A 17372-nucleotide genomic window follows, 5' to 3' on the forward strand; every position below is an offset into this window, starting at 1 on the left:
AACTGGCTATGTTTTTCCACCCGAAGAATGACCCCCGCTTTAAATAACAGAACCAGGATTCCAAAATGGAACTAATGTATCCCTTCAGAGTCCTGAGAAAACAAACTTCATTTTACAGTACAGTGGACGCTCGGGTTGCGAACGTGATCCGGGTGGGAGGCACTTTCGCAACCCCCAGCATCCGCAACCCACAGCGCCGTGTCTGTGCATGCACGGGTTGCGATTTGGCGCGTCTGCGCATGCACGAAAACCAGAAGTAACCCATTCCGGTACTTCCGGGTTCGGTGCAGTTCACAACCCGAAAATGCGCAACCTGAAGCATCTGTAACCCAAGGTATGACTGTACTCATATTTTTAGCTCCAGATTGAAGATGAGCGATAGTACTTTGCCTAAATTCATGTAGAGTGTTTGTGGCTGATGGCAAATTTGCATTAGTCTACTGTTTATGCTATTGGCTTCCAAACTGACCAGTTCTCAAAAATGCTGGAGATGATGGTAGTAGCTGCTAATGATTCAGACTGTCATGAAGTGGTGATCCTGTGAGCAAGTACTGCTGGGTGGGGCCCCTTAGGCAGGTGGTAACAATTAGTCTCCCAAAGTGGGAGCATGTGATGGGGCTGGCTGGTTGCCTGCATCCCCCAGCCCCTATAAATCATTGAGTTAACCTGCTGGGGGCAGGAGAGAATATGCCGTTTATTAGCTTCGTTGTTTGATGCCCTGTAACTTTTGCCAAGGAAGAAGCCAATAAAGCCTGGTAACCCGCTCAGTGCCTGCGTGTAATTGATGAGTAGCCTGGAGGGAGGAATTGGGGAGCCGACTCCCTCCATGACACAGACAACTATGGTTAAGTTTGCACAGCGAGGAAGTGGAACATCATTGCCTATCCATGTAGACTGCAATACTTGATACTGACAAGTACATACAAGCAGAATTACACTCCTCACTCAAGGCACTTAGGATGAATCCAGCTCAAGCCATTGTTCACTATAACAGCTCTTATCTACTGTCTCTCTTCCCATCAAAAATCTCTGCTCTCCCAGTTTCCTTCCCTTGCTCATAATAAGGCTTCATCAGTGGCAGCACCACAGCTATAGGAATAGCCCCTTCCCCAAAGGAAGCATAGCAGATCATTTCAGTGGTTCGCTTAAGCGCTCTGCAAAAATGTTAATTTTTGTCTGGCATTTTAATTTGATTGTGATAGATAGTATCTTTCTTGTTCTTTTTGCTGTTAACTTACTTGTTCCTTTTTCCAAAAATGAAGTTATTGCAAATGTTTTACAGAAGAACACTGATTTCAGAATATTTAGTATGTTCGAAAGCTTCATGATTAATGAGCTTCAAATAGCTCTATTTTCCATACCTTTATGTGTTCCAGAACAGCTGTGGCCACATTTGTATGAAGATCTATGAGCCTCTTCTTTTCTAGAAGCTCTGGAAGAGAGCTGAAGAAATTACATACAAACTAACTGTCCGCACTATGTAGTCCAATTCAACTCCATATTTAGCAACCCAAAATATGATATACATATGAGGGAACAAGATAATACTTTTGAGAGACAGTAGTACGCTCAAATCAGCAGCTTCTGAGATACAGGAAATGGATATCCAAAACAAGTTTAGGTTCTCTGTGCCAAGACACACTTTAGACCACCAGCCTTTTCTAGCCTGGTCTTCTACAAATGTTTTGGATGACAACTCCCATCAACCTCAGCCAACATGACATCACGAAGGACAGAATTGTAGTCCAAAATGTCAGGGGGAACCAGGCTGGGAAAGGCTGCCTTAGGCCCTACCTTGCTCTACTCACTGGCTCTGTGATAAGAGTTCCCAAGTATGTGACTTGGGGACAGTGGGTGGGGAGGAACTTGACTGGAATCACCAGCCACTGAAAAGTTTTAAATGCCTCTAGGAGTCTCCACCTATAAACACGCACCTGTGATATCTGAGGCCTTTGGTCACTTGGGAAGCAAGCCAACAATAACAGTACCACCAGAGAAGAGATATGGAAGCTTGCTCGGGTGAAGGCAAACACACAGGCAGGCAGGCAGGCAGAACAGGCAATTTCAGCAGGCCATACATTGAGGCTCCCTGGCCACTGCCAGCACAGCACAGGCAGGCAGGCAGATGGGAGTGAAATGCGCTGTGCTGGCAGTGGCCAGGGAGCTGCGATGCATGGCAGCCTCAAAAAGTCTGAAACCGATATCACAATCTGAACTTCGTACCAGTTTCAGACAAAGAATCGAAATATCACCCAGCTCTAGCACAGGATCAGGATACTGGATATGTAAATCCTATTTCTCTGCCCCTCAGCAAATGTTACAAGATGTAATCTGTAGTGGTATGATTTCAATAATCAGACTTCCTAATCTTCCCAGCCTATAATTTGGCACCCATGTTATCTTATATCATTGGGGTACACTAGTGTGTCACAGTGTTATGCTTCTACTATGGAACATACTCTGGAGAGTCAGTCAAGTATCCTTAAAACTGAATAAGAAAGAAAACCGATTAAATGACAAGTCTTTTGCAAGCACTTAAGAATGCTTCAGTAATATTGCTTACCTAACAGCTGAAGTTAGCTTAGCTGTGTTATCAGAAAGCATACTTATTGCTCCTTCATCTTCACCTTCTAGTCCCTGGGAAGAAAAATAATTTCAAAAAAACAACCACCATATATACTTGAAGAACAAAAATATGGTGAAAATCCAGTTGAAATATTGAACTTTATAACAGAAGAACCACAATTCAATTTTACACAGGTTTTGAAGAAAGATAAATCTAGGTCTACTGGTTTATATATTTGTTTCATAGAATTTATATATCACTTAACTGGAAAAATAATTTCAAAGCAGTTCACAAAAATCACAAAGAAGGACTGAAAATACTGAAACATTTTCAAGTCTCTACTGTGAATGGCTCCCTAAAATATGATTACCAACACAATGGGTGAATGCAGACTTCCAACAAGCCCTCTGCCAGACCTTAAAATTACCTCAAAATATAGAGATATTGTTCACTGCTTTCCTAGTGTTGTTGGCAGCTGTCTGCATCAAAAGATACAGTGTGCCTCCAGGGATGAAGTCAAACCACTGGAGAATACCAGCACCTGCTGGGGGGCTGCAGAGACCAGTAACATGTAACTGCTGCCTCCTGTCTCCTCCAGCACCGAAGGGATTTCTTTGGGGTACAAGCCTGGACAGTGTGTATGGAGGGCCTGGGCTGCCCAGATGAGACGACCCCCCCCTCTCAGCCCCACTGATGTGGTCCAAATGAAAGCAGAGCAATACATCTGGCACAAGCTTGGTTGCGGGAGTTGTTTTCCATGCATCTCTTAAAAGTGCAACCTTGTTAGAGGTTTAAACTCCAGTCCTAATAGGGCTGTGCTGCATTGCCTCTCAAGTCCTCCCAACTCCCCCTTCCTGTGCATTTACTTCCTGGAAACACCCAGTGCATTTCTTGAATGTCAACATTTTAAAGCACTGTATAAATTCCAAGAATAATATTTTAAGTTAGATATAAGCAAATCTTACCATTATACTTTTAAGCCTCTTGACTTCATCTTCCTGAGCTCTGTAAGTTTCTAGCTCTTGCTGAACCGACTCGGCTACCTCTGGGAAAGGGCTAAAGAGATTATGTAGGCACTGTTTAAATCTACACTTTAAATTAACACAGTCCGTAAAAACCCCGGCTTCCATAGTCCTCTATTCACTTTCATTCAGCCCACCAACCCTTCATCGCAAACACACCTGGGGCTGCACACAGTAACTCAGTACCCTTCTCTTTTCTCCTTGTTAAAACTTTTTTTTTTAAAACGAACCCTGTCTCTCCATCCCTGCTTTACTCAAACCTCAATTTTCTTCTCAGTGTCCCTCTGCCTAACTTCTGCCATTGTTTGAGGAGTCCAGCAAGAAGGACACTGAAAATTGGCTGTTTTAAACCTCTTCTTCTTCTATTCCTCAGCTGCTTCATGTGAGAGAGATAAACAATGTGAAGCCTTCAAACATTTCATAGTAACTTCCCACAATTATGTATTTCACTTCTAGTACCCTGTGTTGTCTTCGACATGACGTTCTAGATTCAATGTAGTAATTTAGAAGATATTTTATTAACAAGCAAACACCAATCTATGTGTAACACCCATCAAGTGACCTTAGTCTTCTGTAACTGAATAAGCTAACTGACAGATTTGCTGTTAAGATTTTATTCATCTTAAATATAGAGTAACATATATCATCATGTTGTGTAAAGAAGGCTGCAAAACTGGAGAGAGGAGGCATGAAAATGGGAGTGGTCTGTGTGCAAGGGAGAGGAGGGTGGAGGAGGTGCAAAGGGGGTTAAAAAGGAGGGAATAAGAGGAATAGGATTGAAGCAGGGGCATGAAAGGGTCTGTAGAATAGAAGGGGTGGCTTCATAGACAGGCAGAAGGTGAAAAGGCTGCTTAGTAGTTGCAATGTGTGGGATGAGAAAGATGCAAGAGGTTACTATGGGGGTTATTTGTATTCAAGGAGAGTTGAACAAAAGGAAGTTGGGGTGAAGGTGAAAATGAGTGCAAAGCAAGCCTGAAGAAGAGAGACGTGGCTTTGGAAATGGGGTTAGGAAGGTGAACAGTGACCTCCGTAGTGGCATGAGGTGGGAAGGGGGTTGATGTGGTGGGGAATGGCAGAGAGATTGGTAAGTGGAGTGAGCAGGGGCAAAACCCCAAGTTAGTAATAGACCTTGAAGCAGAAGTAGTTCATTTAAAATATCCAGCTTACCTTCCTTTATGCTTCTGCCAAAATTTATCAGCTGCAGTTAAATCATATGACTTTTTATTTTTTTTCTTTGGTCTAGCACCTGCTGGGGAATTTTCCATTCCTGAAGACTCTTCCAAAACAACTCTGTTCAAATGAAAATCCTTTAAAGAAAATTATATGGATTAAACATTTTTGCCTGCTGCCCCACAATGGAAAGCAGAATATTCCTAATTCAAAATGGGATTATAGTCTGAATATGCAGAGCAAATGAAATCTCATATTCTTTCTATTAAATATGACATTTTAAACGCTGCCTCAAATTGTGCTAGTTTACTTGTAGTCTACTCTTTGTACAAAAGCTTAAGAATAGATATTATTATTATTATTGGCTTTTTCCATTGGGCAACTGTTGCAACTTCTGAATATTACAAAACATTATTTGGCTATGTTTCTGCAAAACATTCAGACGCTTTTTAATTTGCTTCCTTCCTCTTTTGTTCTGAGAATGCCCAGGCAATCCAAGACAACCTGGGAAATGGGAGGGGTGGGGATGGAAGAAAATATACATTGAAAGTGAGAGAAAATAAGGTTCTCTTTTTTCCTTGCTGTGGATTACCCTCTCATCCTCTGAACTGGAGTCTGCATTGTATGAAGAACAGCTTGGAGATGGGATAGAGAAAAGAGAGACAAAGGGAGTTCTTTAATTTTGCCCATATCTATCTCCTCTCATTCCTGGAACCATTTCAGGCAACACAAATGAAAGGCACCTCTGGATTATTATTATTATTCAACGCATTTACACCCGACATTTCCTCACACAGTTGGTGTTTGGAGAATTAAAAATGGCATCTCCCGCCTAGAAGCTGCAGCTACCAGTGCAACTCTCTGTAATTGTTTCTTACTTTAAAAAAGATGGCTAAAAGTTAGTAACTGTCCTTACTGTTCTTTTTCTCTGCCTAGCAAAAAGTCAAAATGGAAGAGTCACACATTATATTAAGCACTACACACAACTATAATAAGTATTTCACACTGGCATATGATTGTGTTCAAATAATAGCATAGAATTGTAGAGCTGGAAGGAACACCAAGGGTCATCTAATTTAACTCCATGCAATGCAGAAATCACGACTAAAGCATCTATGGCCATCCAACCTTTGCTTAAAAACCTCCAAGAAAGGAGAGTCCACAACCTCCTGAGGGAGACCGTTCCACTTTCAAACAGCTCTTACTGTCAGAAAGTTTTATCTGTTGTTTAGTCGGAATGGCTCCTAACTTGAAGCCATTGGTTTGAATCTTACTCTCCAGAGCAGGAGAAAACATGCCACTACAGAGAAGGTCCATTCTCATGTTGCCATAGCTTCAGGTATTGTGGTCCTGAGTCATTTAACTCGTTATAGGTCAAAACCAGCACTCTGAATTGGGTCTGGAAACTAAGTGGCAGCCAAACCAGGACTGGCATGATATGCTCAAATAGTCTTGCCCCGGTGAGCAACCTAGCCACCAAATTTGGCTCTTCAATGGCTTTAATTCAACAGCAAATGGGAGGATACTGCAATTTTCCAAGCATTTTCTCCTTATGCTGACTGGCATTATTATACTTCAGCTCCATTTATATCTATTTCCCAACCAAAAATATGGTAAAACTTTTGCATCGGTGTAGGAAGAACAGACTCCAACGCTTCAGGTGGTAGGGATGAAATGGGGGAGATGAAGATGTCCTATGGACTACTCAGTTCATAAGAACATAAAGAGGATCTAACAGACCGATACTGCCATGGGAGGGGTGGGGAGAAAAAGAGAGAAAAGAGTTGGGTAGGAGAGCGCCAAGCCTACTCTTTGCTTTGCTTGACTCCTCTAGTAAAGAACTGAAAGATATTAATGTGAATTATGGGGAAATGTCTACCCCACTCAGGAGAAGAAAAATATTTTCTGTACTTTCACAGAACACAACTTTCTGACTCCTAATGAAAAGAGTAATGCAATTCTCCACAGATCAACCTGCTTATAAGCAGCAATGGTTATATTGGTTATTATATGGTTATTACCTAAACAGATGTATTGCTATAAATATGTAGCTGGAATGGCATTTGGTTCAGCATGCCACAATCTCCCTTGAGTGCATCAGCCAAGAGAAAAATGAACATTGATTTACATAAAAAAGAAAAAACTTATGTAACGTTTTCCCATTACAAAAATAAAAATTCTATAAAAGTGATAAAATGCCCCTAAATAAATTATACTAGCTTTATGAAGTATTAATTCTGAAATTCAACTTGTATGTCAGAAATGTTAGAAAAACATCTATAAACTCTATTTAAAGTGTTTCCCGGAAATATGCTTTTAAGAAGTGGTTATTATTTGAATTTCAAAGGTAACTGTATCCTAAAAACAATTTCATATTTCAGAACCACCACCTGCTTTAAGACATAATATACATCTTCTTGAAATAGTTTATTTTTATTAAGATATGTGATCAGTATTCTCCCTAGGCAAGACTATAATGAGTGTCTGTGCAGATGGAGCGTTGCAATAACATGCTGTTGAATTCCACCCATATTTTATTGTATTACAATTTGAATACCATACAAATCAAAATATTATAAATTAAAAGTAGCAGCAAATATACAATTAAAAATCAATATGAATGTTTAATGTGATGCATATGCTGTCTTCAATCACAAATGCACAAACATACCATGGATCACCTGAATAAAGCTCGCAGACCACTAGTGGTCCATGGACCACAGTTTGGGAATCTCTGGTTTGGGTTCATAAACAAAAATGAAGGATTTTTCAAAAAGAAAGTTAATATGCCCAGATTGGTAGCATGGGGAGTTGTCAAGTCTTAAAAGACTGATAAATTTATTATGGCATAATTTATGTAAGTGGACTCTAGTCTCCTTCAGATGCATAAAGTTACATGTAGATGTAGAGGCCTAAAATAGTCTAACAGGGCTATATCAGCTCTGGTTAACAGCTATCCATAATTCTTTAGGTTTTCTTTTCCTAGTTAAAAAACAGCAACTTATAACCACAAGACTGTCTTGCTATTCTTTGAGTTTCTTAATATGGAACATCTACACCATCTTGTGGTGATGAATAATATTTTAATGTTTAATGTTGATAGTTGTGTTATGAACTGAATAGGAATTATAAAACAGTACTAAATATTGTTCTGATGATATGTGCAAACTTCATGAAACATTCAAACAGTAAACTAAAAGCTTTTGTTACAACAGGTAAAAATGATCCCAAGTATTGGCTATATTTTATTTATTGGCTATATTTTATTTAAATTTCTATAACTCCCTTCCTCTAAGGATCACAGGGCTGTTTACAATATAAAAACTCAAAAACACATAACATAGAAAAAAACAGTTTAAAAGGCCATAGATTTTTTAATTAGCCAAAGGCCTGGAAAATGAGGAATGGTTCCTATAGATATGTAACAAAGGCACCAGGCGAGCCTTCTAGGAGAGCATTCCACAAATGGGAAGCCACCACTGAAAAGGCCAATTCTTGTGTTACCTCCCCTCCAGACCTCTTGCAGAGGAGGCACACTAAGAAAGGCCTAAGATGATGATTGCAGGTCCGGGGAGGTCCATATGGGGAGAGGAATTATTAAGTTATTGTGGTCCCAAGCCGTTTAAGGCTTTATAGGTCAAAACCAGCACTTTGAGTTGGGCCCGGAAAATTAATTGGCAGCCAGTGAAGTCAGGCCAGGATTGGTGTTTTATGCTCAAACTGTCTCGCCCTGGCTGAATTCTGCAGCAGCTGAAGTTTCCGAACCATCTTCAGAAGTAGCCCGACATATGCATTGCAAAAATCTAACCTAGAGGTTACCAGAGCATAGCCAACAGAAGTTAAGCTATCTCTGTCCAAACAGGGGCACAGCTAGGCTACCAGCCAAAGCTGTTGGAATGCACTCTGGACCACCTAGGCCACCTGAGCCTCAAGCAACAGCAATGGATTGAGACGTATCCACAAGGCACATTCCCTCTTCTTCAGAGGTACTGTAACCTCATTGAGTACAGGCCACCTTCCTGTCTGGCTTAAAGGAACCACCCATTAACAGTGCCTCAGTCTTATCCAGATTGAGCTTCAGTTTATTAGCTCCCATCCAGTTTATTAGCTCTCATCTCATCTCACTGTTATTACTGCATCCACTATGCACATCACACAAGTTCAGTGGTCTACAAATATGGTAACCAACGCATATAAAATCCACCTCACCAGAAAGCAAGTACAAAAGCAATGTACTTGTAGAGCAGCAAGTGAAAAACCAATCTCACTGACTACTAGAAATAATGAATGGTTATGAAGTCCAGCCAAAATTTGAGGAATTTGACAGCACAACTGTCATTATGTGAAAGTTAAGTAGTAACTAAATTTGTACTACAGCAGACCACAGCCTCAAATTACATTCATAAACAGTTATAATGGGAGGGAAATTATGGTTCAAACTAACAGCTGTTTTGCACATGTAAGGATTTCTGTTTTCCTTTATGTGGAAAGAAATGGGTTTTTAGGCAGTTTTACCAGCCATGGATGGGGAATCTGTGGCTCTACAGATGTTGTTACTCAAACTCCCATCAGTTCTAGCTAACATAACTGATGGTCAGGGATGATGGGAGTTGTCATCCAATGCTATCTGGAGAGAAACAATTTTCCCATTTCTGTCTTAAGGCAAGCACTGAACCAAAGTTTTACATTATTGAGCTGGTAATAATAATAAACAAAGAATATATGGTCACAAAAAACAAGTTTCTTACCAGTACATCGTGCACTAAGGCTTGGTAGGTCCAAGTATGGTGTAGAGGAGTTGCCAAATCGATGTTTCTATCAACAAGTACTAAGAGAGGTCTCTGGAAACTAAATAAAAATATTAAGTTAATAACCTGAAACATATTTGGAATATTTCTGTGGCCAAATTCATTGCCAAACACTGCAGAATAGTTATGAAATATGAAGCATTTTGCCACCTGCTAAATAATAATAATAATAATAATAATAATAATAATGATTTATTTATACCCTGCCCATCTGGCTTGGTTTCCCCATTTTAAAATCATTCCATCATTTTAAAATCATGTAGAATGTTTTTCTCTCCTTAGGATTTTAAATCCCAATATTGCTATATCTTCCAGCTAAGCAGATGAAAAGCAATGACATGCTGCAAATCTGCAAAGCATGAATACATATTAAAAAGGGCTGCTGAAAAATACAAGTAGATGTTGATACCTGAATTGTCCAGCTCCAAGTGTGTCACCTGTGAAAAGGCTGTTTCTGGCATCTCTGAGGTTCTCCCGGAGTTTCTTATCTAGTTTCTGAAAAAGATTTATCAGAGCTTTCATATATCCATAAAGGTAAAGGTAAAGGGACCCCTGACCATTAGGCCCAGTCGTGACCGACTCTGGGGTTGCGGCACTCATCTCGCTTTATTGGCCGAGGGAGCTGGCGTACAGCTTCCGGGTTATGTGACCAGCATGACTAAGCCGTTTCTGGCGAACCAGAGCAGCGCACGGAAACACCGTTTACCTTCCCGCCAGAGCGGTACCCATTTATCTACTTGTACTTTGACGTGCTTTCAAACTGCTAGGATGGCAGGAGCAGGGACCGAGCAACGGGAGCTCACCCCATCGTGGGGATTCGAACCACCAACCTTCTGATCGGCAAGTGCTAGGCTCTGGTCCTAGGTTTAACCCACAGCGCCACCTGCATCCCCATATATCCATAAATATAGCTAAATATAACAGAATGAACCTGTCAATTTCCCCACAGCCTATATGAGGACGAAGATGAAAATAATGAGAAAATGGTCCATGATGAAATAACGGTAGAGAGATAACCAGCTTGAGATTACCTTCTGGAATTGAAAAGCTGGGGTATAAATATCTCAATAATCAAGGAAAGCTGAAAGATCCAAACTTGAGAATGGAGCATTTTAAACTTACTGTGAATGCTCCTTTTGGGAATGTGAGGGAGACAATGGGCTCAGTAAACACTGGCTAAAGATCCACTACCCAGACATAGACAGGGGTAAGGTAATGAAAGTAAAAGCTTAGCAGCCAACCCTCACATCCTGCCTCCAGTTCCTGCCCTGTTGCCAAGTTCTTGCAGACCTTAAGGAAGTGAAAACCGGGAGACAAAACCAAGAGGAAATTCAAGAAGAATCGTAATCAGGAGAAGAAAAAAAAACTATGAAAAGGCATGACACAAAGAGGATGTCTGACAAGTTCAAATGTTGGTGAAATTGCTGATATAAAAAGGAGCCAACCGAAAAGGCAAGGTCAAATAGAAAACTGGATGCCACTCAACCACAAGGATTGGTCAGAAGGTCTTGTGTGTGTCCCCAGAAGCAGCATTCACATTATTCAATGGTTTGTGCTCTGTGAGAGCCCTTCAGTAAACAATGGGATGTGCTCAAGCTACTCATCATAAACCAGGTAACTGTGCTACAAATCTCCAAAACAGAACCATTAGCAGAGTGAGCAGCAAATGCTGCTGAAGTCCTGGTGGAATGAGCTGAGCTGTGGTGTTTAAAGGTGAGGGATATGTTGGATCTCATAAGCCACTACAATAGATGTTGAAAGCTTTGCTAAGGTGGAGCAAGACAAACAGGATGTAACAAAGGCATGTGTCACTGTAGTAAAATCAGACATCAGATTTCCTGTACTGTTTCTTTTGCACAGCTAATCTTATTTGTTCTTGTTTTTCCCCCAGAAGGAATCTTGAATGCCCAGGCTGAGATAAACTAACCTATTCCAAGCAAGGCAGGGAAAGGAACTGGAACCAATATGAGGGGTGGCTGCTAAACTCTTTCATTTCATTATTCCTGCCTGTCTTTGGATGGGACTGAACCCATTGTTTACTGAAGGGCTCCTGCATGCTCATAGAGAAATGTCATTTTCCTATGAGCCATCAAAATTTTGTGATAATTGTTATTCCATTGTTATTGTGATGACTATGTGAACAGCCTAGACACCTTTGGTGTCACTTTTATTGCATAGCAATGCTACACCATTCTGCAATCTTTTCTTTTTCATGAGTTACCGTCTTTGAAGGCTGAGTGTTCATACACTCCCTCCAAAACGATTTAAGTTCATCTACATTCTGCCTTTATTCTTTCATGGAACTCTTGGAAGTGTACACAGGGTTCTGATATTATCTCCCATCCAAACACTAAGGCGATCCAAATCTTTTCATAAGAAAGCTTCATGATTGGAGGAGGATTGGAGGATGGATGGCGGCTAACAGATTGAGGTTGAATCCTGACAAGACAGAAGTACTGTTTTTGGGGGACAGGAGGCGGGCAGGTGTGGAGGATTCCCTGGTCCTGAATGGGGTAACTGTGCCCCTGAAGGACCAGGTGCGCAGCCTGGGAGTCATTTTGGACTCACAGCTGTCCATGGAGGCACAGGTCAAATCTGTGTCCAGGGCAGCTGTTTACCAGCTCCATCTGGTACGTAGGCTGAGACCCTACCTGCCCGCGAACTGTCTCACCAGAGTGGTGCATGCTCTGGTTATCTCCCGCTTGGACTACTGCAATGCACTCTACGTGGGGCTACCTTTGAAGGTGACTCGGAAACTACAACTAATCTAGAATGCGGCAGCTAGACTGGTGACTGGGGGCGGCCGCCGAGACCATATAACACCGGTCCTTGAAAGACCTACATTGGCTCCCAGTACGTTTCCGAGCACAATTCAAAGTGTTGGTGCTGACCTTTAAAGCCCTAAACGGCCTCGGTCCAGTATACCTGAAGGAGCGTCTCCACCCCCATCATTCTGCCCGGACGCTGAGGTCCAGCGCCGAGGGCCTTCTGGCGGTTCCCTCATTGCAAGAAGCAAAGCTACAGGGAACCAGGCAGAGGGCCTTCTCGGTAGTGGTGTCCGCCCTGTGGAACGCCCTTCCAGCAGATGTCAAAGCGATAAACAACTACCTGACATTCAGAAGACATCTTAAGGCAGCCCTGTTCAGGGAAGTTTTTAACGTGTGATATTTTATTGTATTTTTGGTTTTTATGGAAGCCGCCCAGAGTGGCTGGGGAGGCCCAGCCAGATGGGCGGGGTATAAATAATAAATTATTATTAATTATTATTATTATTGTTGTTGTTGTTGTTATTATTATTATTATCATCATCATCATCATCATCATCATGAAACAACAAAGTCTTAAGTTGGCACCGAAACTCAGTACAGACTGTGCCAGATTGCTTTTTCTATACAAAAAGCACCACACTATTTCCTGTTGAGGACAGGCTGACACTGCCAGTCACCACTAGACATGCCTGAGTGGCATATTGCAAAGATTAGACCAGGTATAAGGAATAAGGTGATCTTTTAAGTACACTACCCCTAGTTCATGTACAAATACACTGTGTTCTCAGTTCATGCCCTTGAGAGGCACCAGATTACATATGGGCCATTTTTAAAAAGGGGACAAACAGGCCTTTCCACTTTACATCACAGCTATCTCCTCCCTTCCCAAGTATTACTGTTTTAAAAATATTCCACTATTGTTGCAAGCTAGCATAAGCTCAGTACTAACCCCACAATCTTATGCACACTTAACTGGAAGTAAGTCCCGCTGAACTGAATAGGACTTGTGTCTAAGTACACATGCATAGGGTTATGCTGGACCAATAAAGAAGCTCCAACTTACAAAGAACTCAATATAATTTAGAGTTCTTCCCATATCCTCAACCTTGTCTGAACAGACAACACTTTCATATGCCACTAGCTTTCCTTCCTAGACTACAGGAGCGCATGCCAGGATGTAATCAAAGACACATAAGACACATGCACCTAGAAGCAAGGGGACACTGCATACCCAGGTCAGTTAAGAGGCAGCTAGCCAATCCAAGACATGGGAAGTACTCAAAGGTGGTGGAATACTCCATGATGGAGAAACCACCACATCAACCTAACCTCTGCTGGCTTACCATTAGCAGGAGCTGGTTGAGCAGATTTTCCTGATAAGGCCTTTTAAAACTATTCCCTCCCACTGGAACCAATGGGAGGGAAAATAATTATGCCCAGAGTTTGCATACTTCTTAAATCGTGCACAGAGTGCACAAGCCTAAGGCTGGTTTATGTAGCACTAAACCATAGCTTAATGCTATGTCCAAACCCAGAAATTCTACTGCACATGTCTTCCTAAGAATTGCAGTGGATAAAAACATTCTTAGATTGTGTCTGTTTAGCTTGGGACACACAAGTGGAGTTACCATGACAATGTAAAGTTACATTGACCGTTCTGTCTCCTCTGTGATATAGCTCAGTAAAAACAATTGTCTGTCTGCTGTTTGGCTTTCAGTTAAACAGTGATTCTCCCTTCATGATGCCTGTCATACATATTTCAAAAATTAATTCAGTTGGGATATTTCACAACTCACCACTGCCACCATTTCTGCTGCTGTTCCCCTTGAACATCGGATTATTGGAATAGCTCCTATTAAAAAATAAAAATTGATTTTTTGGGGGAAATGCTGTTATAGAGTCTACTATGTTTCTTTTAGGATAAATGGCTTTTATATTGCCTGCTACCAAGTTAATTTTATTAAATAAATATGGGTTAATAATATTTAAACAAAGCTTATGAAAACTTTCTAAAGTGCTGAGAAATTCCCTTATTCAGAGGGAATTTTTGAGCATTTTTTAAAAGGCTAGCCAATAGAAGATAGCTAGACACCTCTCAAGCTGTTAAATGTATTTCTTAGTTCTCCAAAGGGATCATTTTGCAGACCTAATACAGGACATATCTACTTTATATGTTCCAGGAGATTTAAGGAATTGAATTGTTTGAAACCACATTCTGAAACATCACATCTTGAGTGACAGATTATCACTGTCATAACAGGACATGCAAACTTAAATAGGGAAGCTTTTCCTGAATAATTCTTAATTTTTAATCTTTAGCCAGATACAGATGGGTAAATTGTAAGCTCTGAGTTCGAACAATTCATATATCAAGAGCATCTAATATCTATCAATATCTTTAATTCCTACAAATTATTAAATGTTCAAAGAGAATAACATGAAATCATATCATACTGTTGCTGTCCTCGGTCTAGGACTCTATTTCTTTTTTGACAACATTTACAGAAGAAATCCTTATTTTACAAAGTCCAAGCCACTGCAGAAATGAGGTTGTATCCAATGAACTGTTCCACCAACGCATGGACTTCCACTTCTCGCAAACCCTCTCAAATCTGTTCTCCCAAGTCTCTGTAGCAGATTCACGGAGGTGTGCAGGCAGAGGAGCAGTGGAACAGGAAGAACCTTTTCTCAATTACTTTGCTATACAACACCCATAGGGTTGGATCCACAAAATCCAAGTGGAAATGGGTGGGCAGAATATGATTTCTGCATAGCAGCTCCCAAAAGCCTCTCCAGAGGTCGGGAGGATACTGCTGAATGCGGCAGGAAGCTGAGGGCAAAGGGGAGGTCCCTGAAAATGTGAAAATTTCTGCATGAGCAAATTCACTTAACCATTGATCTGTACAATTCCTATGCTTTCTTCTCCTCTCTTCCAGCTGAATTCACCCTACTTCATGTTTCACTACTATTCATGGTGCAAAATTATTTGTGTGCCAATGTTAATTTCAAGCATGATGAACCATCTTCAAATTCTTTTTTGAAACTCTGCTTTATAACAGCATTTGAAGCTGGTTTGCAAACTCTAGGAATAGGTAACCATGAATAGAGCTCAATTCTGTAAAAACAATTCAGGGCACTGGGCATTTTTGAGGAAGAGGTGGCTCGCTTTATCCTAACCACCTCCTTCGAATGACATATGACTTAATGTACAGTAGTGCCCCGCAAGACGAATGCCTCGCAAGACGGAAAACTCGCTAGACGAAGGAGTTTTCCATTTTGGAGGTGCTTCGCAAAACGAATTTCCTATGGGCTTGCTTCGCAAGACGACAATGTCTTGCGAGTTCCTGCTGGTTTTTTTCCCTTCCCCCCCTTTTTCTAAGCAGCTAATCCGCTTATCAGCTGATCCGATCAGCAGATAAGCCGCTAAAAGCCGCTAAAAGCGCTAATCCGCTAATCCGTCAATGGGCTTGCTTCGCAAGACGAAAAAAACCGCTAGACGAAGAGAATCACAGAACGGATTCTTTTCATCTTGCGAGGCACCACTGTAGAGGGAATTTCACAGCATTCCTTACAGAGGTATGATATTTAAGAAACCAACATACTTACCAAGTGTAACAAAAAAACAGAAAAGGCTGTCTACAATTGTATCCATTACAGTCTCCATTTCCGTGTCTGTTATATCTGGTCTGTTGATGGCTGCAATACCAAAAAGGGAGAGGAGAAAAAAATCAGATTACTGTACTGTATAAATTATGCCTATGTGTCATTCACTCTAGATTAAAAGCTGAAAATTCTAGCAGACCAAAACAATTTTAAAATTCCAGGGTGTATCCAATGCTGTCTGTTGTGTGAGAGGTTATCTCCATAATCTCTTCCCCCTGCAGCCTTGCGTGCACCCTCAAAATTTGTCCCAAAGGGATGAAGGAGCAGAAGCAAATTTGGGGGGGGCACGTAGGGGGCTGCAGGGGTGATGAGAGGAAGCAGCAACCTTGTCGCATGAGCAGCAGTCTGATTGCATGTTGGATTCTACCCTCCATTTATGTTTCTTGCCTGATAGTAAAGATATACCGTATTTTTCGCTCTATAACACGCACCCGACCATAACACGCACGTAGTTTTTAGAGGAGGAAAATCCGTAGGCATGCCACCCGTAGGCATTTCCTCCATAACACACACAGACATTTTCCCTTACTTTCTAGGAGGAAAAAAGTGAGTGTTATGGTGCAAAAAATACGGTACTTGGTCTAAACAGCAGAAAGCACTTTATGTGCTTACTTTCATAAACTTCAATAATCGATTACAGCTCAATAATAAATGTAGGCAAGTAATCAAGGCGAATAATGGAAAATGAAGTCAGTAGCAAAACTCCACACCGTCACCAGCATTAGAATGTCTGGGTGCACATACAGAATTACACCATTATGTTCTCTTAAAATGCTAGACGTTTAACAAAATAACTGTTTTTAGAATAATCCACCTACCACGATACGAAACAAGCTCCTTGTTTTGATTGCATAATAAAAACATATCATCTTCCAAAGTAATGAAGTTGAGATATTGGTCAAAAACCTATACATCAAAACAAAGGGATCATTAGTAAAAATAACACGTAAATGATTAGTTTATATTGAATCACTACTATATCAAAACATTATTTTTATTTAAGGAACAACAAGGGCTTATATGCAATAGCAGTATTATCTTTGCAAAATAGTTCCAACCTGCACAAACTGAAATACCCAATTTTGCCAACTCCCAACCTAAGAACCCCACACTCCAAAAAACTTGTTGAATCAGTTTTGAAAGTAACAGGTACTTCAATATGAATGTTTGGAATAATGTACTTTACCTTAGCTACTTGTGCTACTGCACTGGCACCCAGAGCAGCATTTGCAATATCTTCCAGTTTACTTCTTGAAATGGCAGAAATAAAATTTAAATAATAATATTCGTAAAGTTGGTTTCTAAGATCCTGAAAGAAAAAAATGAATGTTAAAAACACCAGAATTTTTTAGATAACAAGTATACTTTAAAAATG

The 17372-nt window shown here is 40.8% G+C and overlaps 1 protein-coding gene across 2 annotated transcripts in view; it reads right to left on the reverse strand.

Moving 5' to 3' along the window:
• Positions 1 to 17372, reverse strand: part of SCFD1 (sec1 family domain containing 1) — a 42037-nt gene that overhangs the window by 17778 nt on the left and 6887 nt on the right. For both annotated transcript variants that reach the window (XM_081208724.1, XM_081208723.1), the window contains 10 exons: positions 17184 to 17306; positions 16816 to 16903; positions 15941 to 16030; positions 14131 to 14186; positions 9976 to 10061; positions 9507 to 9606; positions 4756 to 4895; positions 3532 to 3622; positions 2564 to 2637; positions 1362 to 1443 (listed from right to left, as the gene is read on the reverse strand). In XM_081208724.1, coding sequence (XP_081064850.1) covers positions 1362 to 1443; positions 2564 to 2637; positions 3532 to 3622; positions 4756 to 4895; positions 9507 to 9606; positions 9976 to 10061; positions 14131 to 14186; positions 15941 to 16030; positions 16816 to 16903; positions 17184 to 17306 — 930 coding nt within the window. The remainder of the gene's footprint in view (positions 1 to 1361; positions 1444 to 2563; positions 2638 to 3531; positions 3623 to 4755; positions 4896 to 9506; positions 9607 to 9975; positions 10062 to 14130; positions 14187 to 15940; positions 16031 to 16815; positions 16904 to 17183; positions 17307 to 17372) is intronic.

The sequence above is a fragment of the Podarcis bocagei genome (assembly GCF_964188305.1).
Source record: "Podarcis bocagei genome assembly, chromosome: 1".
Taxonomy (NCBI): domain Eukaryota; kingdom Metazoa; phylum Chordata; class Lepidosauria; order Squamata; family Lacertidae; genus Podarcis; species Podarcis bocagei.